The sequence below is a fragment of the Orbicella faveolata genome, unplaced genomic scaffold, assembly GCF_042242905.1.
Source record: "Orbicella faveolata isolate gen_17 unplaced genomic scaffold, um_ofav_v1 contig_47, whole genome shotgun sequence".
NCBI lineage: Eukaryota > Metazoa > Cnidaria > Anthozoa > Scleractinia > Merulinidae > Orbicella > Orbicella faveolata.
Window position 1 is genome coordinate 2,775,746 of NW_028301577.1, and position 24,255 is coordinate 2,800,000.

The window sequence follows — 24,255 nt, forward strand, 5'->3', positions numbered from 1 at the left end:
CTCGACAATTAGATACACTCATTTTAAGAATGTTTTGAGTCTCTAATTGGATATGACGAGCCAAAATTGTTGTAAAAGGTTAAGGGTGCTTCGTCACCCCTTAGTTTCTCATGTGTAGTTTTACGAGGCAAAATGAAGGTTACACTGGACAAGCCTGACCTGATAAAGACATCAACAACAACAACAACAACAACATGATGTTAAAGCGTTTTGAACTTTAATTCAATCACCTCGTTCAGTAAGAAAAGTCGAGTATTCTAGAAGGAAAGAGGCCCTCGCAGTCTTAAAGAAAGAGCGCGAACTGTGTTCTGCACATGTAGAGAAACAGGAAGTAGAAACGCAAGGTTCATTCATCCTCCTGGCTCAACTTTAAACATATCTATTTCTTAAGTTATTGTAGTTTTTGTCACTTTCTATGTAAATGTGTTTTAAGTGTTTAGAGTGAATAAAGCATTGTAGGCATTTTTCATCTCAAATCCTTGTTCTAAACAATGACATTAGTAGTTTTCTTTTAAACAACACAATAAATTCTACCTCGTTTCCAGTATGAATTCTAGTTCTTCAATGTTCTTTACTTTTTGCTCTACTTGTATATAGTATTTCTTGGAATCTCTCTGATTTACGTCATACTCTATAGTCTACTATTTCTTGCTGTTTTTTTTAAACAAAACAAGTAACGCGTTCTTTTTAAAGACACTTTCTCCCTTACAGGAGTTGACACATAAATAACTCAACACCAAATTGTACACCAAACTTTTAGTATAAAAGATACTTTCACAAAATCGTAACAAAATTCTTTCATATAAACCCGTCCATTTTTAATTTCTTTTTTCTTTCTTTTCCTTCCATCTAACTGATAACTTGGGTCCTGGAAGATTGTGTGACTCAAGTGAATTCGATTTGCACCTCTCGTCACACAATCGTATCACCCGAGTAGCACAAACGTCTAACTAAGCCGGAAACAAAAGACGAAAAAAAACTTTTTATTCTAGAAATGTCCGACAAGTATACTTTAAAGCCTAATAACCCTTGCGTGACCGTCACGTGCTGTTGTTTCTGGAATGACCGCCAACAGCAATAAGGCAGCGTTTCATCTCACTCAGTTCCTTCACGTCTGGATTGCTCCGTCCATAATGGCGTGACAAAAGACTAGTGGCTTTGTCGATTGTAGAGAGTGCTTTTTTGACTTGTCTGTCGTTGAACAACAGCTGCGAGAGCTTGTGAAGTTCGTGTGCGTACTCCACGCTTGATGAACCGAAAGCTTTTTCCACCGCTTCACAGCTGCGAGAACAGTAATGAGAAGCTTTCTTGAAGTCGCCATTCATGGCATAACACCTGTGGGAACCAACAGGGAAGAAGTTGAAGAATGTTGCGTGACTCAAATAACAGATAAAAGGCAAACGAAAGGTTAGCCTAAAATGTCAGACATCTCCCGCCCTCATCCAATCACACCTTCTTTCCTCTTGGAAAGCACAAGTGGCTGCGGATCTTTACCTTCTTCTGAGCCTGACCACAAGATAAACACAAAAAGGTTTTTCCACACAGTTAAAACTAGTACCTTGCAATGGCATCGTGTGTTTCAGCCAGGTCCTTGTTATACGCATGAAGAAGAATTTTCCGCCGCCGCAAACATTCATGGAACACGTCAAGGGCCTCCTTGACTCCAACTCTTTCTAACAACCGCACTCCCTTAATAAAGAGCAACTCTGCCTCGCGCGCCAGTCTGCACTCATCAAGCATGTTTTTCTCCAAGTTACATTCGCGGTTCTGACACGTTCCAATGACTCCATCACTCACAGGGAACAGTTTCATGGCATGCTTACACTGAGGACACGCAAAGGCAGAGAAACAGAGTCTCTTGTTCTCCATTTCTTCGTCACTGCAAGAGACAGTCCCCAGTTAGATTACCAAACAGCTTCAATACGTCTGTCTTACTAGAACTAAAGAACAACTAATTTCTCTAAAAGAAGAATTTATAGTCTGACCCTGCAATTGAATTACTAAGCCACTGTCCAGGTACAAGCTCAGGACAGAATAATGAACGTGAGTGAATGAGGTCATGAGATAACAGCTTACCTCCTGCAGGCTGTGCACTGACAAGTGAAAAAGTACTGTTTGTACAGCAGCTTTTGACGATCTTCACGACCCATACGACTTACATGAGGACCTGTCCAGGAACAAAGACAATAACAAAGTTAAGTAGGTGAGAGAAACCAAAATAACCTGTTGCCTTCAAAACCATTAACACCAAGAAAGAGTGACATTAGACTTGTTTTTGGATACAACATCAGTACGTGTATATCGTCCAGCACTGGGCAGATAGAGAATGAGAATAATGAGATATCAGCATATACCAACAATTTCTCAGAACCAATGCTGAACAAAATCCATGGCAGAAGGGAGAAATAAATCATTTGGCAATAACATTTCCAGCACAATTATTAGCTTAACCCCAGCAGTTGTACTTACCATAGCAGTGAGATATCTCCGAGCCTTTGGCAATGTTATGTGTTGCTCTCACCACTAGATGGCCATCAACAAAGCTGAATTTGAAACAAAGTAAACTTTTAAATATTTACACAGGTGTAATTAAAATTAAATTCATTAGCTAGAAACTAATACCAGGGAGCATCACTAAAAGTAGGTTTACATCAGTTGCATTGTAAAAGAATTTCTGCATGTGTCTCTCAACACAGTCAGAGATAACAAAAATATCATGTATGGGATCTACTGTAACTCTGTAAGCTGTGTGATCCAAATCAGAACTGCTTTCAGTTTGGACACACTTGCTACGATAACTGCCAAGCCAAGAGCATGTATCGTTTGCATACCCTCTAGTTTCACAAAAATTTCAAGACATTGTAGAACTATACACTCACCTAACAATGACATCCGGATCACAGGCATGATTTAGCAATGACGCTGTTGGATACACAGCAGTTGCTATCCTCTTCTGTTCTCTGGATACAACATGATCTTTGGATGGAGGACTGGTCTTCAGATGTGTTTTGTCTTCACCAGTTGACACAATAGCAGTGATGGCATGTACATTGCAAGCCATCTGTTGAGAGTGATGAAACAGGAGGCAGCCTATCACATCCCCTGCTAAGGAACTTGTGCAAGTCTCGTTAGGGAAAAAGCTCTGGAAGTTTTGAACATTGTAGTATTGTTCAAGGTGCTCATGCTGCAGCTCGTGTGGTTGACACAGCCTGTTCTTTGTACAGTTCTCACAGCTCACTGGTCTTTGATTTAAATCCTCTTCTCTAACCATGACACCTTCAAGAAACTCTGCTAGTAGCACACAGTTCTGAAAATGAATGAGATGAGATTTACTTTGGTGCACCTTAAGCTACATGCAGTGCTGTAGACATTAAAACATTGATAGTTTTAAAGTGTAGTGAAGTAAAACAAAAATTTACAGTACATACCAGAGCATGAGACATCAAGGTATTCACAGGTTGTAACTCTGTGTTGGTCACCAGAGAAAACACTGAGCCATAATCACCTGTAAACAAAGACACACTGTGTGACAAATATGACGTATCAAGAAGAGTGGTATAAGAGTTAACTAAACTTAGCAAAGTACATGTAAAGGTATCCTGCATTAAGTTCACCTGAAACTAAAGACTATACACAAAAAATCTATTCAAAGAATATGTGAAGACCATTGCAGCAATGACCTACCTAGGTATTCTCCCTCTGGACCACAACCAGACATTCTGCTGATATTTGTATTTTCAGTCTTCTTACTCGATGATGCCTGTAAAAATTCTGAAAACAAATGAGAAAATTAGTCACAATAAAACACTCCAATTTAATCCAAAAACAGAGAACAATATGATCAGGATTAACTCTGTGATCAGCATCTAATTTCTTGTTACAGAAATAAGTTGCCAAGCACGTGGAAGTAAGAAAAATCTTAGAAAAACTTACCAAATATGTTCTCGGTTCCTGTTACCAGAAGGATTCTCAGTGACAACTGGAAAAAGGTGTCCATCTACAAGACACAAACATCAAAACATTTAAACACAATATTCTTGGTTGATGCTATCTGTCAGATTCAAATGAGAAAAATTCTGAGGGCTCCACTGGGGTCACATCTTGCAGCCACTTGTGAGATATTTACTAAGGACAAAACAAAATATGAGAATGTACGTCGTCCCCAGCAAAAAAAACCTGCAAGTGACTGCAAGGTAAGACTCCCCACTCATTTGACAAATCAGATAGCGCTGTTAATGCAGGTGAAAGACACAATACCTACCATTTTCAAAAGTGGACCAAGGCTACATTCTACTTTGTGGTACTGTGACCAGGCTTTGTCACGACAAGACTGGGAACAATACTGCACTTCACAGCAGAGATGACATCTGAGTAGGAAATAGAAACATCTGTTAAACCTGGAAAAGTTGCATTTAAACCAAATCATGGTTGAGAAAATGAATCTTCATCCAGACAAGTTGAGAGATGTTACATGTTTTGGTTTCCAACCCAAATATTCAGGCCCTTCTGTATCTCTGACAGTTTTTCTAAAATATCTCTTTTACATCAAATATAAGTCTTATGTCCACTTACGGAAAGGGAGCTACCAAAGGCTGGAAACAACAGTCACAATGAGAGAGAGTGTTTTCTGGTAGAAGGACTGCAGCATATGGTGGTTCAGAGATTAGTGTATCACCAGCACGGATATCATCTGAAGCCTGCAGGTGATCAAAAAACACATTACAAGAGTTCTATAGCCTGGGACAATGAACATGTAGCAAACAACATTGAAAATTGAGACTTGCACATATGAAAAAAGAATAAAGATCTCAAACTCAAAATGAGCAAGCATGAAGTTTGGCAAAATAAATTTTATAGTAAATGGTTTGAACCCAGGAGTATCAGTAGTTTGTATAAAATAAATTATGTTCACCACCCCATTAAATAAAAAATCTAAGCCAAATTCTAGTTCATTTGTTAGAAAAGTAAGATGTCTACAGAACAAGGCTATATAGCAATTAGTTTTGAGATATTGTAAATATGCGAGTCATAATAATAATAATAATAATAATAATAATAATAATAATAATAACAATAATAAAAGTTGTTGTTGTTGTTATAGGATACCAATATTGTTCATTTCTTTTTTAATGTAAAGAAGCAACATAATTATTTTTTATTAATTTTGATCCTAAATGTAATTTGCATTTTCTTTTCAAAACTAACCTTTAGAAATCGGCCTTGAGTAGCAGAGCAGTTGATTTCAATTAATCTCGATCCATTAGCTATTTTGTCATGCGGTCCTCCTGTAACTGATGGTATGTTTGTTGATGCATCACCACCTTCAAAACAACAAAAAATTGCAATCAGTACATAGTCTGCATGATTCTATCCAAAGGCTAAATCAACATCACTTTATAGGGGCAAGGCATTAAACAAGTAGATTCTCCTTCTGGGCAAGTAACTTTTCATTCCCACTTGCTCAATGGCCAGGTGATCAGGCAAGTCGTCTGCCAACTAAATCATTGAAAGAGCAAACTAAGACTTTCCCAGGGTAAGCAATATCTGAGAGATACTTGTCCTAAGGGCAAGCTGGAATTCAACTTTTTTTTTCAAGCCCTGATTAAGTATCAACATTTACCATGATTTAAGTTCTGAATAAATGTTGACAGCTTCTTCTCACAAGCCTTCTGAAGGCTGTCAAGCTTTCCACTAGGTGCTTGAGGGCACTGCAATGATGAAGCCTCTTGGATATCATTTAGACATGTCTGAGACAAAAGAGACATTAAAAAGATTACGACATTACCTAAGAGTCCTGTAATATACTGAGGGTAACTAGTCAGGCAATGAGGCAAACATTGTTAATGAAAGTTCTCATCATCAGAAATATATAAAGATCTCTAAGATCACTGGATTCAATTAGTGGTTAGGAAGGAATCTCTACTGGTTTTTCTGTTTAGATACTGTACCTCAAACTTGGTGGTCTTTGTTTTCTTCAAAATTTGAGCTTCCAAATTGAGGGTGCGGCTCCTCTATGGGTGTGGCTTACACATGGGCTTATACATGGGCTTTTACAGCACTCATTATTATTTATCACTATAACTGACAGTGATCTCATCCATACCTTGTATTCCTGTGCCTGAAAGAGGATCTCTGCTCTTCTGGTATACAAGGCCACAAGGCTGAGCTGGCCAGGAGACCTACTGGTGTTGTCAGCACTGTCTGACAAAGCCAGATCACACATGTTACTTTGCTGGTTGGCAAGAGGCTTCTGGTTTTCAGCATTGTACAAGAGTGCTTGCTGAATGGCCTAAACAAATTCAATAATTGACAAAGGTCTGATGTCAACTGATATTTAAGAAAACAGCCAAAGAATAATTGCAACACTAAAAGATCTTAAAAGCTTACCAATATTACTTGAAAATACTCGGGTACTCTTTCAACTCTCTCATTACCACTACGTTTCAGAATTTACTCATATTTCAAATTGTTCAATTTAAGTATTATCCATTACCAGTGAGAAGGAGATCACAGCTTTCTTGAAATCCCTTCGCCTGAAATGTTCTTCTCCCACACACACATATTCCTGGCCATTTCCTGCAGACCTTAGTTTTTGTTGAACCCTGGTGTTCAGAAGCTTTTGTATCTGCTCAACTATTTCTTGAGCTACACCACTATTTCTGCAAAGTGGGAAGACAAAAAAATAGATTATAATGATTGCTAATAGCCACCACAGTGGGAGTACAGACACCACTCCCCAGCAAATACTTGTTGCTTTGGTCCAGACAGTTTATAGCTATGTATAGTGGAAGCTATGGGGGCAAGGAACTAAGCATAGTGGAAACTATAAAGTTTAATTCTGATTTCTTGAACCCTCGATTTTTCAATTCTCCCCATTATTCAAAGCACTTTTCTTCTCAGTTGGCAAAAAAGTTACAAATGTAGAAGACATTTACCTGGATTTTTCAAACCTACAGATTTCTATAAACCACTTTCTTGTACCCTAGTTGGTTTTAAAATGCAAGATTCTACTGTGCCATTATTATTGTTACATGAAGTTGCAGGACAATTTGTCCCTTAAAAGTCAAAAGCCATGCCATATGCCTCCCAAGATCAAAGCTGTTTTGTTTTGTTTAAAATATATCCAGCCTGCTACTGCTGGAGTCCGTTATTTTTCAAACAAAGAATTTTATGCAAATTCATTCATATTAGAAAACAGACAGTTTTGTTTTAACCATAGATATTCCTCAAATCTTTTCACTTAAATTGTTACTATCATCACTAAAATTATTTAACAAAAAACTTAAGCTATTCTCTCATGCCCATAATCTTTCAGCAACGTTCCAATTACCCATCAAGTAAAATTTAAAGAAAAAAACTGCACCTGAGCAGCATCTGTTGTTGCAGATAATTGTTATGCAATGTCATACACATTTTTGGCATGCCTTTACTTGACCCAGCAAATGCCAAACTGCTTTCCCAAGTTACTCTGCAACACCATTATAAAACCCTGTTTTTCTTCCATAAAATAATTATTATAAGTTACCTTCTTTAATTCTCCCTTCAAAAATGTCTTGTTTACTTGTTTACAAGCATAAAAGGTGAATAAAAGAGAGTACATAACTTAAAACATACTTGGAAGTAAAATGAGACTTCACATTATGCATGCATGACTGGCATAGATATGCACGTGTACCTGCACGTTGCTAAACATGCACCTCTGCTAACACTTTGACCCTGTTGTGTCTCTGCTAACTGCACGTTACTTAGCATGCACATGTTTTGGCCCTCTGTTTAGTTTAGTGTCTCTGCTATGAAGATATGTGAATATGCTACAAGTTTTATCAGTTGTACAATAAAGAGATATCACTGAATAGAAGGCCCTTTAGATTGATGTTCTATAATATTGTGCATTAGACACCAAGTTTTGGTCACTGTTTAGCAATAAAAAATGTTTATATACAAAATTAAATGCTTGTGTGTGCCAAAAGCAATCACAGCACTGTTTTATGTGCTTTCTTTTTCTGGGCAGCACAAAGGCACAATCTTGGATAGGTCAAATGCAATTCAATTAACTTTTTTGACTCTTAGTCTTTATATAGCCTCTTTGTCCCTTTGCAAGGGCTACAGATGAAACAAATAGTCTCCTGAGGCCACAAAGCTGGCTCAAATGCTGAACATAGATGGGCTGCAGTAAACATAGATCAGAGTCCACTGCTTCAGTCCACTCTCTGACAGATAATCAGTTTGCGTGCACTACACCACAACATTGTTCAATGAAGCAATTACTTTGAGCACAGCCAAAGTGATGAAGGAAATATATGAGAATGAAATGAAAACAGTACTTACTGAAATAAAAGAAACACAGGCACTTACAAGTGTGTATAGTAAATGTACATCTACAGAGTGACAGTTTCAAGTATGACAATCAGTAAAATTCCAGTGAAACCAAAAGGTTCATTTTTTAAGAGTGCAAGCCTCATTCCATTCCCTTTATTGTTTTCATAAGGCATTGAAATTCAACAAACATCTGTCTTATCAACAAATTTGCAAGAATCAAATGTAACCATCTCAATGTGATGTGTACATTATAAATATGGCAATTTATTGTACATGTACATGAAACTCTAAGGTTACTAAAATAACAGAAACAGTATGATATGATATGAGTATGTTAATTTGCAAAAAAAAAAATCATCACAACAAATACAACAAACATTACAAAAGCATGTTTCAAGAGTAGGAAAGTGATGTGTCCAAAGAGAAATAAGAAGCACGCAGCATCATTTTGTAAACAAGATGATAAGTCAGTTCTTATAGCAACAAAATTCTGAAACAAGTAGAACAGAGTACAAAAATTATACATCAAGGCTACAGGGTAAATAATTAATCAAAATTTTCTTTTGTCTTAGGCTTAACTTTAATGTTGCAGCTTGAGAAACTAATGCTAACAATGGGTTAGCTTCAACCCTAAAGACCTAATTTGAATATCGGAAAAACAAATTGGACAGAAGGACAATGAGAAGATTTTGCATAGACAATTTCTTAAAAACCAAATGCAATCAAACTATTCGGTTGTGAGCCTTTTAAAAATAAGTCTGACAGCCAGCTTGGTACAGGCAACACCCTGTGTTACCCAGAAATTCAAAAGAAGAGCCATGGAGAGATAAGCATCCACAAAATTAATTTCTACCCTTTCTGCCTTTCATTACATAACAGGGCTTCTTATTATGCAGTAGTTCATAACTTTACAGAACCAAGCATAAATATTTTTAACGGAAAATAACGAGGTGCCATGTTAATTCCAGCATACCAGCTATTGGCAGTATTGCACAAGTTGACAAAAGTGGTGGGGCTTAGTTGGTCTATGGAAAGAAACTAATCTTTTACATGTTTTAACATCAGATATGTTGTATTGAATTTGTATGTTTTTATCAAATATCTAAAGGAAAATATCCTGTCTATTTATCTGATACGAAAAATCCTGTGAACTAAGACGATGTCTACCTTGTCGTTTTAATGCAGTACGATGTCTATTTCATGTGTCGGTGAAAGCTGTTTCGCAACTGTAACGAAAATTGCAAGATCGACCTCAGCAAAATAAATGAACGCAGATCCATGCCTCTCGTGATCAGCTTCTCGAAATTCTGATCAGTGATTTTCTGCATTGAAAGCTTGAAATATGAAAAACAAAACAAAAAAATCAAGCGGGCTAGATCGAGCACCTAGCTAACTATTTGCGAGCTACATACAAGTTGGAAATCATTCCATGGAAAATAAAGTTCGTCTATGAGTTGGACTTCGAGTCAAAGCTCAAACTCGATATCCAAGTGGAACTCGAAGTCCAAACGGAGGTTATCGGGATTTCCCTGGACAAGCTCTCGGCTTGTCAAAGCACACGCTTTCTGTGCAGTGTGGCACGTGCGGTTCAGAAATCGATCAAGACCTGACAGGTATCTAAGTATAGAAAAGCAGCACCTGAAAAATTTCGCTTGAATCGAAACAATTAGTCATGTTGATGGTTTTTCATCCAAATAAAGGTGCGAACCATCACAGCTCCTGGTAAACAGAAGAGCCCGAACTTCGGCAAACGTTCATACATATTTTATTGAGAAGCAACATAAAGGATTTTTTCTTGCTGTTTCTTGATGAAAGCAAGACAAGGGCAAGAAACGGGTCATACAGAAGCAATAAGAAATATCTCAAGCAAATTTGTTTATGGAATATTTAAATCAATAAGATTTCAGCCTGAAAAATAAACCCAGTTGAACAAACAAGACTTTCAATGTTGTGGTCGTTGCAATGAGGTACACCATTCCCCAAATTTTATGGAAATTTCTTTAAAATATGAGTGCTTAACGCCGCTAAAAAACCGAAAATAAAAAAATACTGATGTAAATATCAAATGAAAAAACGATTCTTTGGTACACGGGGAAAGCCTTTGTGACTCAGTATTCTAATGCATCTCGCAAAGTCGCTTACTGATTGTAGGGTCACTTAAAATTTTACTTATTATGAACTCGATTCAAGGCTTAGAAGACAAGGTTTGGTTATATATTAAAGGTTAAAGTATAGCCTCAAATTTACTTTTCAAGACCTTACCGAATGTAACTAGAATTAAGCCCGAAAAACAAAAAATAGACCTTACCGTATAATGTATTTGCAAAACTTGTATCGCTCGCCGTCGGTTTTTAGCTTGCCAAACTCCTTTATATATGGTCCTCGAAGTTGTTCCACCACAAAATTCTCCCATTCATCTTTCAAATGCAGTGCCATTGTTGTTTTTTACGCTTGAAAGTCCCTTGTCGACCCTCTAAAGTAGAAAAAGGAAAATGAATGTTCTCTCCTACTCGAAGTGAGCGGGAGCGCTGGATGATGAAACTGCTACAGTAATTTTACTTGCAAAACCACTTGTCAAAGTTCCGTTAGTAAACAAATTCTGATTGGTCAATTGAGATAGGGAGATTCCTATTAACCAATGAGAGTAGTTCTTAGATTTTGACGTCTTATTCCCAATCTCCTGACGGTAGGTCACAGGTCAGGCAACTTTATCATGCCACTCCAACTTCCTTACTTTCACATTTTGACAGCTCGCTTTTTCCGCTTGAATGATCTGTTTGTATAGGTTGCTTTGTGACAGCCATGTCTCTTTACCCTCAACAAATGATGTAAAATGCTAATTTTTCTGCCACCAGTGTATTTGCGGTACATTTTTGACGCGCGACTGATTAAGCTCCCGTGGCCTCGCGTTTGTCACCGCAGTAAGACGAAAGGAATCCGTCCCCTAACACACCCCCAACACTCCCTCAAAACTGACCAATAGCAGACCAAAGCTTGACAAGAGGCAACAACGGAGACGAAAAAATCTGAATAAATTTCTTAGTCTATACAAGTGAATATTGCAAACGATTATTGGTTTTCTCAGTTTAAAGAGTAATATCCAGGTTTAAAAATTAAAATATGCTTGTTAGGAATACAAGAGTCGAAGACAGTACTCCGGGAATACTAAATAATTAATATTCGTTGTTCAAATCCAAGAGTTTATTCAACCAAGGTAGAGAACTGAAGGCACAACATTTGTGGCGACTGAAACTACTACAACAAACACAGCGATTAATTGTGTATTTTTGAGAGTTTGCTTTAATTTTTGGTCGAGACCCCTGTTTGAAAGGGCAACTTTGTTCTGATGAAAATAATATTTTGTGGCACTTTTCATTACGACTCAGGAGTTTTCGTATTTTTTTTCATCGACCTTGTGCTTTCGAGATTAGAACATTCGAGCCCTTGTACTGCAATTTAAGACCACACATGCAGGGTAAAATGAAAAAAGAAAAATATTAATACTACTGAATGAGGCCCCTACTGAGTGAATAAATTCTTATCAGGGGACCAGTTGAAACATCATGTGGAGGAGTACAAAGATCTTGAAGATTCGTGAACTTAAATTTGTCCCAGCTATTCTCCTTCGATGTTTTAATCTTAGGAATCATTCAGCAGCGAAAATATAAGATAACTAGCTTGCTACAAATCTGGACTTGGAGGTAAACGTTCAAAGTTGCGTAGGATGATTGATGCATGCTGTATCAAGCTGGTTCGGTTGTACACTTCGAATTGGGCCTGAACAACCGACTTTCTTACGAAATAATTTGCTTAATATATCTGATTTCTTCTAACAACGCTGTAAACGCGAAATTTTGCCTCGTCACTACAACATTAATATCTCAACAATTCTAATTCAAATTGAATAGCTTCGCACAAGTTTCAGAGCTTTTCAGCCATGACTCGCTGTTCCTACGTGACCTCTACTGATTTCCTGGTTCTTTTGTAAAACATTCGAGGAAAAGACGGAAAACGTTCTTACTAAGGCCAAAAAATCTTAGCTTTCAGAATTAAGTTAAAAAGTATTTCATTTCTGCGACCCAAGAACTCTAGCAATATTGTGGTCTCTTTTCTTGTCATCTACTAAACTGAATATAATGGAGATCTTGTGACTTACTCCGCACGTGAGCTGAACAAACCCTTTGTCTCACAACCGACAAACCTTCACCAAGCAAAAATGAAGAACGTCTGTCAGTGATATCCAGTTGCTCTGCGATGTTGCATGTATAAGATACTAAATGAGTTACCACAAAGTCTGTATGTATTTATACCTCTTATATTAATCCCATATCATGTTTCATTGGCCATCTGTGATGTTTTACGTCAGTCAGAAACTCATTGGGGCGCGTCGCATGAAAAATTCTGAGTTCTTAGTTTGTTGTCAAATATTAAATTTTCAAATCTTTGATGTGATTTCGGTAAGGTGGTGCATTCACTGCGTTATGTTATTTACAAATTGTATATAATCTATATAAACGTGAGCGCCAAAGGAAATGCCATCAAGCCCGTATTTTAATGCAAATTTTTCCGGATTTGAGAGCTAGAAATCCGAAACGAAATACGTTAAGCCAGCGGTTTCGTCATGGCGTCTGCCTTATTTCGTAACCGATCGATGACAGGGCACTTAACACGAAAATATCTTATCCTCGATTTTCAGCATCAGTACAAGAAAAAACTGAAAAATAATAATTGTTAGTTAACATATAGAAATACACAAAGTTATTTGTTGCAGTACTGTGTGTCATGCGACTAGTATGATAAGAATTCTCTTCCGTGTTACCTGACTATAATAGTCGCTTGCGAAACAGGCATCTATTTGCAACTTGCGGTGCCAAAGACAAATTGTCACGAAACGATATTAAAACGACTGTGAAGCTTCAAGAACATCGGATTAGAACCACAATGCACAGTAAAATAAATGGTTTGAACATGAATCATAGCTGAAAACTTTGTTAAAGTTGTTCAAGAGCTACGTTTTTTTTTTCAACTGCATTTTGTTCTAACTCAGTTTTATCAATCCAATTTCGTTAATACTCAATAGCTTTAATTAAAAATTAAAACACGGTTTTGGCGGCGAGCTAATAATGGAATACTGAAGATTACCACTGTTTGAAGTAAATTAAAGCCATGCATGTGAGGAGTTCGTGTAAAGCATTTAAAAATTTAAAAAAAAAAACAAACAAGATATCAGCTACGCTTGATTTTCAGCAGCATTGAAGTATTTCACATTGAGTGGAATATTTCGTATTCAATATTAGTCGGCACGGACCAATTAAAAACGGGGATCTGGAGCAACTTGGAAACATCAAACCTGTTGTCCTTTCAAATTCAGTTAAAGTCAAAATGAAATGACCACAATTGATGTTGTTGAAACGTCCTGCAGAGAGATTCTAAATTAGAGATCTTGGAGATTCGCTGATATAAAATTCATTCCAGTTACATGCAATTTCGAGAGAAATCGTCTTAAAATGAGACTTAGAAGCGAGGAAATAACTCGAAACGGCTCAGTGAAATCTATAAAAGCCTGTAAGGGTTTCTTTAGTCTTCTTCCCAAAGCAATTTTATATGTAGCACTATTCATTATGTACTTTTTAATTATGGGAAATAAATAAACCGGCTAAAGTAATCTTCTGAGCTGATTACACAATTCAAAAAATGCTAAAAGAAAGCTCTTGTGCACTATTGCCGCTAAATTTGACTGTCTTTCGTGGCCTGTCGTCAGTACTGACAAATGGTGGAAAATATCATGACTAAGGCAGTTTTATTTGCTTGAGTTTTTTATTTGCTAGCAGTGGTTTTCTTTCCCCCTTAAAGAAAAACAACAACCAAAAAAAAGGAAACCAAATGACTGAGTCGAGTGCTTCAGTTTGCCTGTTACCAGCTACAGTTCTGAAAAATAGCTTTTTTCGTAATTAAGGAAAATCACATAGTTAAATTCAAAGACGAAGCCTCGTAAGTTACAAATTTCTCAATTAAATTGAAAGAAATATGAATGGATTATATGTCAGTGGTCGCACTGCAGTAGCTTGCAGTGAAGGTCAACAAAACTAACAGCGCAAGTCGAGTCAGTGCAACTATAAATAGCGAAACAATTTGCTTCAGGTTTCTTCGAAATGCATGCAACGCACTATTCTCTGACGACTTTTTGTCTCTTCATTATGATTTTAATCTTAAGTTGTAGAAGTAAGTCAACGAAGGTCACAATTTGGATGAGCCGAAAGTCTTGGATATTGAGAATTAAAGAACGATGTATTTTTCAATTATGTATAAATGTTAATAAGATACAACAATCTTTTTCCTTACTTGACGACAATTACAAATTGACTATGGTTTGAATAAATGGGAAACAAAAGTCTTGCATCAATAAAGGGAACTGAACTTACTCGAACGTGAACGAGATGTATAAAGTGAACTGAGTGACAATTTCTCCACAAAGCTCAGGACTCTGCAAAGATTTCCTGCTGATCATATGTACATGTACTCTAAAACCCCGTCACAACATTTGAAGCTTTTTATACCTCTGTTAATTGACCCCTAATCACGTTTCACTTCATTAGTTAATTGCCTTGTCATTTTGGGACACTTGAGATTTGGCCGTTAGCGAGCGAAATTCTTGACGTAGGAATTATGTCATAACGTGGGAGGGAGCGGAAATCGGCCATCATGAAGTACACATGTACCTACAGCACTACAGCAACACCATGGATTTTATTGACAGTACCACATAAAAATCCCCGGCAATAATTCGACGTATTGACTTTTAAGTTGAGATTGGCAAATTTCAGTGATCTTCAGTCCAAAGACCTACAAAGTAGCTTTCACCACCTCTCTATCCTGTTTTCCAAGACGGGGAAATCAACATCACGTTTATTTTTTTCCGGTGCTTGGACATGCCTCAGTCATAATTTGGTTTTTTTCGGTTGCCCAATCAAACATTCGCGGAACCCCCAAGTAAGCGGAAATTCATTTAGACGTCAGACGTGATTTAATTTACATTAGGTACAAGAAGACACTATTTACTTTGTGCTCTCACTGACTCAGCGATCTCAAAACCTCTTTTTAATTCGGATCTGAGTCTTTCATTTGGTCTTACTTTATTTTGCACGTAAAAGGCAGGGAAATAACTCGAAAACCGCAAGGATCATTTACCCCCCTGGTTCGACTTTAAACATATCTTGTCTCTAAGTTATTGTAATTTTCTTCGCAAATGTGTATTAAATGTCAAGAGTAAATGAAACGTTGTTGTTGTTGACTAAAAGTCACATTTTTCACCAAATCACCTAGCGCTGTTTCCGGGCTACTGTCAGTTTTCAAATACGTATTAGATTGGTCACATTGGTTGTCAACTCCTTCAAAATGATCAGAAGAACAAATGGAGTTGAATGAGAAAAGAGTGTCACTGAACGCAGTTAATAATATTTTAGCCAAGAACTCCCAGGAAAAGACACAGGACTACCTTTTTCAGCAGCTCACCAGTTGATTTATAATGGATATCATACTTTTTGAAATTCCTTGCCATATTTTTGCGCCACAGCCACTGTGGTTTGTTAACTGAATCTTCTCTTGAAGCAGGCGAACTGGGATATTTGAACAGAGAATCAAGGTTAATCAACAAGGTGAGAAAAACAAATCAACGGGAGATAGTCGTACTTGTTTGCTTGGAATGTAAGTTGCAGTCAAGGGACTTGTTACAGTCGAATGAAACTACATAGGACCAACCGAGGGGAGACGTGTTTTTGCAACAGGCGGAAATTCCCCGCGGGGACTCCTGTGTCAGTCTCTACATATACAGAAAACAAATCTGGGTGTGACTCTTTGTTTGACCCCTGGGAGATCATTCTGAAACAGTCCCACAGACAGGAGGAGAATGACAAGAAAAAATAAAATGTCGCAGATTTTATGCGGCAGTATGGCAGTGTTTTTTCATTCTTTTCGCCATGATAGATAAGGATATCGGCGTTTAATCTCTCTTACGATGACCAGCCGCGCCCCTTTCATATGGGAGTACGTCACCCCGAAGCGGTTAGGAGATTTGCTTTACAGGTTAGGACCTCATCAAATAAGACCAAATTGTTAGAAAAACGTTGATCCAGATCTTCAAATAAGCATTTAGCGCTCAAATCGGATTTATTTCGTAAGTGCTGCTCTGTATAACGTAAAAGAGAGGAACATGTTGCAACACTGTTGCGCTCAAAGTATTGCATACGGGTTTGTCTACCCTGCACGATCCATACCATTTTTTAGTGATCAAAAAGAGATTTTGTTCATAGCACTCCCGTGCAGTTATGTCTGAGGCAAAATTGGCGAAGTTGGCGAACAAGGGGTACGAGTAAGTGATTTTCAAAGTTTGTAAGCATCTTTTTTAAATAGGGCCCAGCCTTGTTAGACCTGTTAAGGTGATTCCATTGAACTGTTTCGCGCATTCTTGCTGCGCGAAATTTCTCGCGCCAAATGCGCGCGTACGAACATGTCCTCGTTACTACAAGAACCACCAAATTAAATAATCAAAACTATTAAAACATCAAAGAAAATATGTGTCAATAGGTAAGGAGAATTGATCTCCTTGGGATAACACGACAAAGCGGCTGGACGTTTGATCATTCTCTTTGCATTCCTTCACGAACTGCTGGCATTTGAGTGTTTTGTCCGTCCTTGAGGTTTCCTCACGGTCTTGCATTACAGCACTCGTAAACATTGTGTGACCCTGAGTGTGCCCGTAAAAATCTGACCGGAATTGAAGGCGAAGGCTAATAGAATTAGTTAAGTTGATTTTGCTAACCGTTTCCGTCGAAACTTCCTGTAAACTGTTATTGATCTTCTATTTTGAAATTCTGCCATGGCCTCCATGGTTCTAGAAAATCGTGCTGATTGCCTAATCTTCATGAAAATAATGCCCTTGATGACAAACCTAAACAAATGCACTGAAGACGTTTCCTGTACTCAGTGGTCGTAAAACTGGCTTATTATCTAGTACTTTCAGCAGGTATTGCAAAAAAATAAGGAGAGGTTTTGTCATGGAAGCATTCGCAGCTACTCCCAAATTGATTATCAATCCCTATTAAAGGGGTGTTGTTTTTGCAAGTTCTTACTCTGTGGTGTGGAGTAGTCGCTAGAAAAACTGAGAAAAAGAAAGAAACCTTTGGGGCCAAGTCTGTTATCATTGTAATGCAGGAGGTTATTTAAGAGGCCAGCTCTTAGAGAACTAATCACTTATTCCATCTGTTAGCCCTAAAATTGGCAGCGCGTTGTAAATGCCATGGTATCGTTATGGCTATTTCGTAGAATTTGGATTTCCATTTGACGACGCGTAGAGTTTGCGTCATATTTGGTTGTTTCACCTTGATTCGCGAAACGCCCGTGGAATGCTGTATGCATCCTACATCCTGTCCAAAAATAAGCTTTTTTAAAACGCTTTCCAAAACGTGGTTCTCCAAAAATAAGAAATTATAGAAAAAGATAAACTTATAAAAAATATAGACCTATAATTAAAACTGCTAATTTGGCTCAAATTTTGAAGTTTCACGCCTCCTAGCCCGTTGGTTTCCTTAGATCCTTACCTGGATAAACGTGGCCAGGGGCTTGTAGCTTCTACAGATAATAGATGAACACATTGAGGGTACAGGTTTTCGATCGTTCTGCAGTTAAGCTCGTTTCAATGATGTCCCTGCTAAAACACTTTTCATCCGAGCTTTATAAGGGGGATTATTCCAAAATCAAACTTGTTTCACCGGCTAAGCGTTAAAGAGGCCTGCTATTTAATTTTAACTAATTTGTTTTGAAAGCAATTAATACTTTGTTGATTTTCCAGGGTATCTCTAGTGTTGAGAGATCGAGAGGAAAAACCTCATTTCCGTTACTTCGTTATTTTGGTAGGGGTCATTAAATTTGAAACCGATCTCGCACAACATGATCATTACGCATGGAAAAAGCTTTTGCATAAACTAAGGGAAATAAAGATAAAAATAGCTCTGAATTAAATTTCTTTATGACCTGTGTCAAGCAAGAATTCGCAGCACAGTTAGAGAACCTCAGTTTTTTTGCCCAGGTTCTTCGCAGATGTAAAAAAATACTCTCTCGTTATTACTCACAGGTGTATATGTGATATCAAATACATATTTAAAATGATTTTAATTAAAATTATCACGGTCTTCAACAAGGCAACATATCATCTTCGGCCGCGTGTACTACAGGCTGACCCCCCAGTGTTGCATAAAGCTGTTAACAGGATGCGAAGTTAAACAGGATTGGTTTAAAATCACTAATAGTATAGTACAGGCAAACATCAAACAATCGATCGAGGACTGGGAGTCAATTGAATTTTTCAAAGACCCAGGATTACATAGCAAGTAAAAGCAAGTCAAATAAAGAGCTTAATTTAAGCAAATGACGATATGAAGAACAATAGAGAAATGTGATGAGGTTGTACGAAGCACAACTTCAGCGTGCGTGATTTCCTGCAGCTTTCCGTTACCCCCCGTTACCAGTCCAGTGGCAAGAAATTCAAGTTTGTGGCTTTTTTAGTTTTAGGACATTTGAGTATTTTATTGACCTAGGACTTGTTTTCCAAAAATTGCTTATCTGCAATGTTTCAATCTACTCCATTAAATTTAATATTTACATCGGCATTCAAGGTTGGAATAATTTGGTTTAAAAAGGCTCTGAGCAATATCAAGCAGGCACAAAATAGAAAATAGTCATATACTCAGCTTGTGTAAATCGGCTGTCATACTCTGATAAGACCTTTTAAAGCATGGTCATTTCAATATTAGTTTTTGAGAGACTTAAAATTACTGATTTCACATGTACTAGCACCACAAACCTGGCTCAGTGATTCCTGATCGCAGCAAATGCTTTGATTCTTCCTTGCTACTCCATCAAACGGAAGCTTGGCAGGCACTATAAACAAGAAGAGGTGAAAAAGCAGCTGATAAATCTAAGCGCATAGTGCGAATAGGACCGAATGGAGCAATTAAGCGAACCTAGGGCAATATTTTTTTTTATGGTAACCGCCGACTGGATGTCCTGTGACTTTGTTTTCGACTACTGACGCAAACACGGCCATGAAAAGTGCTTTTCTTTACCTTCTCATCAGTATCTCCCGAGGGTGGGTTGCCAGGTAACGAATAGATCACGTTATACAACTGAATACATTGTCCCTGTTTCTATCGAGTTAAGTTCGCTAGTATAGCTAGAAACACGAGTGAAAGCTAGTTTACGAGACTGTTAGAATCTGTGTTTCTATTGAGAAGTGCGGCGGCTTTTAAACCGCTGTTTCTTACACCGAAGGTGTTACCTAAAGTGCTTTATTCCCTTGCATGTTATTAAAAGTACATTAGCTTGCACTAAAAGCTATTAAAACAGTTTTCATTCGTAAATAAATGGGAGAATCTTTGCTGACTTAATTGTTTAAGTTTTATCTTAGTATTATGCAACTTTAAGTAGAGAAGACATCCGGCATGTTACAGTGTACGAACTGACTCCAAACTAAAACAAATTAAAACTCTTTGACTGTAATGTTGGCTTTTAAAAACTGGAAAATTTCTGGGTGACAAAAAGGGCTAATTATGCTGACCTTGAACATACTTCATAAAATAAAGTGTATTTTAAACTGAAGTGTATTCAATCCAAAAATACATCGGGCTCAAATCTCTCTTGACTCCTAATCCCTGCCACGTCTTTTCAATATATTTGAAGTTGACAAACTGAAACAATTCTTGCTCGATCAGAAACTGAAGCTCTTATGCTAATGACTATGTGATATCAAACACAGACTACAATGTTTGAGCAACAAAGTTTATTGAGATCGAACTATGGGTGTTGTGGGTGGGGAAGCGAGACTAGCTCTGAACTAGCTGAAGTTTGAGCGATATGAAAGCCGATCAACTGGAAAAGCTAAGTAAGGAATATTTTAAAAATGGATAGGGGTCTTGTCCTGTCATCACCTAATCAACCAAGATGATCTTTGTACAACGCACAATAACGCAAATATTGTAAAGAAACATTCCCCTATACGCCGGTCATTTCTAGCGATTCGGTACAGACTGTACAAATAACACATCGCGCAATATTTTGTACGATTCACGGACACACTGATAAACGCTGTCAGTGTTATGTACATCTGACTGCGGGATACGGTGTCAAGTGCAGGGTAGGATTTTAGAAGTCTAATAAATCACTTATTACTGACAATATGCAAACAATGTTTGTGTTCAATGAAAGAAGCACCTCAAATGATCATATTTTTATATAAACGTTTATTGCTAACACAAAAATGGTACATTTACATGCACTTATAAAGAACTAAAAATATATCCTACATTTCAAAATTTGGGAATATCAATCTATGTCATCCGATTACACCTTAACAATTTACAAAGTGTATTTTATAAAATAATCATTTTAATGAACTGGGAAAATTCCATATCGGTATTCCAACAGCCTGAGCAGAGGGGACCAGGAAAAAAAAAGACATTTCAGGCTAATACAAGCAACATACGCACTGAAATTACTAATCAGTGACTTAAGTGGGTCAAAGATAGCAAAACGTGACATCCTTCTACCGGATATGCAGATCAACGTCAGTTAGTCCAGTTAGTCACGTTTGGCATTTAGTGCTTTACGTTTTCCCGTTTGAGCCTGGGAATACATGTATTGGTCGCAAAAGGCGTTTTCTTCTTCTGGAACCAAAATATGCTGGATTAACAGTCTGAATTACGCAGGATCGTTTTCGTGTTTTTTGTTTGAGAATCTCTCGTCAGTTTGTATAGCCGGTCACAGATTGTGCGGACTAATCAGCAGATTTTCCATAACCATATATGTTAAATCAGAAAATTAGCGAACATGACTGGAAAAAGAGAAAAAAAAATAAACAGCTGGAAACCCTCAAATATGCACTGTCATAAGTCAGTAGAACTGAACGTATAATTTCTTTTACAAAGTCTGCAAGATTTTTGAGGATCTTTCTTCCTCATTTAGTTTACTGAGTTTTTGGTAACCATACCTAAGTGCTTTCATAATTTTCGCGCCCTATTTGTCTACATAAACCTTTTTTTAGCGGTCTTCGTTTCCTAGAGTTTTTCACGAAATCTAACGTCTGAAGAGCCTTCAGTTATCACGAGGTCAGTTCAGCGGAAATAGTTAACACAGTCGCCTTTCATTTCGCCCCAGGCTTCGTCAAATACTTTGACCACATCTGCAGAGAGAAAACAATATGATTACTGCAAAAGGTCGAGCGCAAGATATATAGAGGATATTACATGCCCGCGCGTGGATACGAATTTTATCTTCGAGTGTTCAACTCGCTATCTCACGGATATGAAAATTCTTACTGAACAAAAAGGCTTCTTATTTATTTCCTAGCAGTCCTCGGAGTCATACACAAATTTCCATATATCAGTATTATTATTTAGTGGTGTACACAGAACTTTAATTCCCGGAAAAGTAACGTTTGAAAACTAGTCTTTTCAAAGACATTTTAAAAAGACCATTTCCTACGACAAGAAAAAGACACTGGTCTCTAGTCATGTCTAGTGTCACGTAAAATTTTGTCTTTGGGGGGAGGGGGACCAGAAAAAAAATGTGGTACTGTTGGGGAAGATAGTTCATAAGCATATCTTATGCATAGAGAAAGTCATCCGTACCAGTAATAAATTAACCAATGATTGCACTTAAGCCAGTTTACTAAGAGATCCTCACGATCCTCTCGGTACTGCAGCCCTAACATGGTGAATTTGAACTCTATTATTTTCATCACTGAATTTATAATGTTTGCTTATACCTTCATGTAAGGGCCCGTGTTTCGTACTCTTGATGCTCTCCTCCAAGTGCTTGACAGAAGACGCCCCAAGGATTACAGCATCTGAAACCGCAGTAAAACGGGATTACGTCTACGCTCGAACCTAGCAGCCCATCAGGCCACGGCTTATCCCAGTTCCTGCAACATAAAACGACTAGGGGTATCTCTACACCCCCTGGATGGGATGCTAGTCTATTGCAGGATTACCCCCTAGTATTAAATTTACCGGTGCCATTTTTACACCTGGATGGAGAGGGGCACTGTGAAAATTAGGCGCCTTAAGCCCAAATAGACACTGTAATGACCCTGGTCAGGGCTCAAACATGGACCACTCAATCCGGAGTCCAACGCACTAACCATTATGCCTGTTTACAAGGAGAGAGGGTTACTCTAGCAAGCGGGTTACCCTAGCAAGTGGGTTACCCTAGCACTCACACATTTCCTCTTTTTTTTCTTCGTTGTGTTTACAAGGAAGCCAGGGTTACCCAGGTAGGTGGGTTACCCTAGGTTACCCTGGCAGGCGGGTTAACTTTTTCCCTTGTGAACACTCTAGGAAGGGTTAACCCGCCTACCCAGGTTAACTTTCTACTTGTTTCCAGACCCTTTGAGTGTAACCGTGCATTAAGTTGTCCTGGGCTGTAGGGTTACCCTACCTGTGAAATTTTGCGTGTAAACCTGGGTTATCTTTTCCCCTCCAGCTAGGGTTAACCTGCTTGCTAGGGTAACCCTCCCTCCATGTAAACAGGCCCTTACACAGTCTGGAAGGACAAGGTTACACTAGTACTGTTCATGCTGAATAAGCTTGTATAGTTAAATCAGATCTAAGGGAACCGCAAATAAGTGGTATGAAACTGAAAGGCTGAATTTTGCATAGATCGAAAAAAAATGCCACTTGAGGACAAACAAATCAACCTGAGTAGGTAAACAATTTTAATCCATGTGTAAACAAATAACTCCCCATTCAGGGAACATGACTTCTATCTGCTGCTTCATGATATTGAAAACAACAAGACAACAGGCAAAAAATTCACTTTACCTCCATGAGAACCATCCATCTTGGAGTGATGGTACATCCATCGAAGAGACGCATCAACCAAGGACACTTTTCCTTCACCGTAAACACGATCTAGTGTTACCCGGAGTTTCTCGAGCAAATCAAACAAGGGCTTCATCCAATAACGCTTTATGTAGCTGGAACACAAAAGAAAATCTTTAGTAATAGCTCATGCAACCTACCCAGAATTGCATTGACTTATTTATCTGACATATGTCTGAAAAGAGATTAGACAAAAGTGAAGCGAGCGTTCAAAGTGTGCACCCAGAAAGGAAGAGTGATAAATTACTAACTAGCTATTGTTAGTGGTAAATAGAAAGACTGCTACTGAAATTTTGATGGCCTGAAAGGTCATTCATCTCCCGCTCTCAGTCTCTCACCCGAGGGTTAGGCTCAGGAGGGCAGGAAATGACTGGCATTTCAAGCCAAGCTCTTGATGACCTTTTATAAAATCTTCATGAATTATTGGATATCTTTGCCAACTTATGCAGCACTCCACTGGTCAATACCAGCAAAACGGCCATGCTGAATCGTGCCCTTCTCATTATCTTCATAGTGATGTTTCCCTGTTAACAGTCCTCCTGCGAGCTACAACATAAAATAAACAATTAGTAGACATTTTAAAGAGTATATCAAGGTTTGGAGAATTCAAAACTGGACCTCTAGAAAATACTCACTGGGTTGTATGCATAGAAGGCCATTCCCAAACTTCTCAGACATGGAAAGAGTTCTCTTTCTACATCCCTGAAAAGAAAGCAAAAATACTCTTTGTGATTAACTTTAACCTTACAGACTCATCTTCCAAAAGTTCATGTCCACTTTAGTTAGTTTTTATTGTTCAAAAGAGATCACAGCTCTACTGAAAACCAGGAGCTACTACATTTCGTGCCAGACATTAGACTTGCCCACAAGTCAGGCAGTGAAAACTGAGCTCAGAAAGAGAAAAATTTCAGCGACGCTTGAAACCTCCACTCGAGGTAGACATGAAAAAGAGGAATCGATCACAGTCACAGTCGATCTGTGAAGGATAAGATGAATATGTTCCACA

At 38.0% G+C, this 24,255-nt stretch overlaps 2 protein-coding genes across 6 annotated transcripts in view; both read right to left on the minus strand.

Annotated features, from left to right (window-relative positions):
- Positions 1–195: 195 nt before the first annotated feature.
- LOC110059941 (protein-lysine N-methyltransferase SMYD4-like) lies at positions 196–19,195 on the minus strand. Of its 5 annotated transcripts, none has more exons than XM_089280101.1 (16): positions 19,178–19,195; positions 10,628–10,792; positions 6,494–6,659; positions 6,104–6,289; positions 5,621–5,747; positions 5,206–5,321; positions 4,573–4,697; positions 4,262–4,367; positions 3,934–3,997; positions 3,685–3,771; positions 3,429–3,505; positions 2,880–3,307; positions 2,470–2,543; positions 2,077–2,167; positions 1,559–1,879; positions 196–1,335 (listed from the first exon to the last, which is right to left on the minus strand). In XM_089280101.1, exons 2-16 carry the CDS (start codon positions 10,753–10,755, stop codon positions 1,041–1,043), a joined length of 2,391 nt encoding a protein of 796 aa, XP_089136227.1. In that variant the 5' UTR covers positions 10,756–10,792; positions 19,178–19,195; the 3' UTR covers positions 196–1,040. The 5 variants fall into 5 exon arrangements, with proteins under 5 accessions (XP_089136227.1, XP_020622315.2, XP_020622314.2 ...); XM_020766656.2 differs by lacking the exon at positions 19,178–19,195 and adding an exon at positions 17,916–18,044; XM_020766655.2 differs by lacking the exon at positions 19,178–19,195 and adding an exon at positions 14,742–14,862.
- Positions 19,196–20,592: 1,397 nt separating this feature from the next.
- The window catches only part of LOC110059912 (aflatoxin B1 aldehyde reductase member 2-like), a 9,020-nt gene continuing 5,357 nt past the window's right edge, over positions 20,593–24,255 (minus strand). The window contains exons 9-13 of the mRNA XM_089279463.1: positions 23,885–23,951; positions 23,695–23,795; positions 23,190–23,344; positions 22,136–22,216; positions 20,593–21,550 (exon numbers count right to left, since the gene is read on the minus strand). Coding sequence (XP_089135589.1) covers positions 21,483–21,550; positions 22,136–22,216; positions 23,190–23,344; positions 23,695–23,795; positions 23,885–23,951 — 472 coding nt within the window. The 3' untranslated portion in view covers positions 20,593–21,482. The remainder of the gene's footprint in view (positions 21,551–22,135; positions 22,217–23,189; positions 23,345–23,694; positions 23,796–23,884; positions 23,952–24,255) is intronic.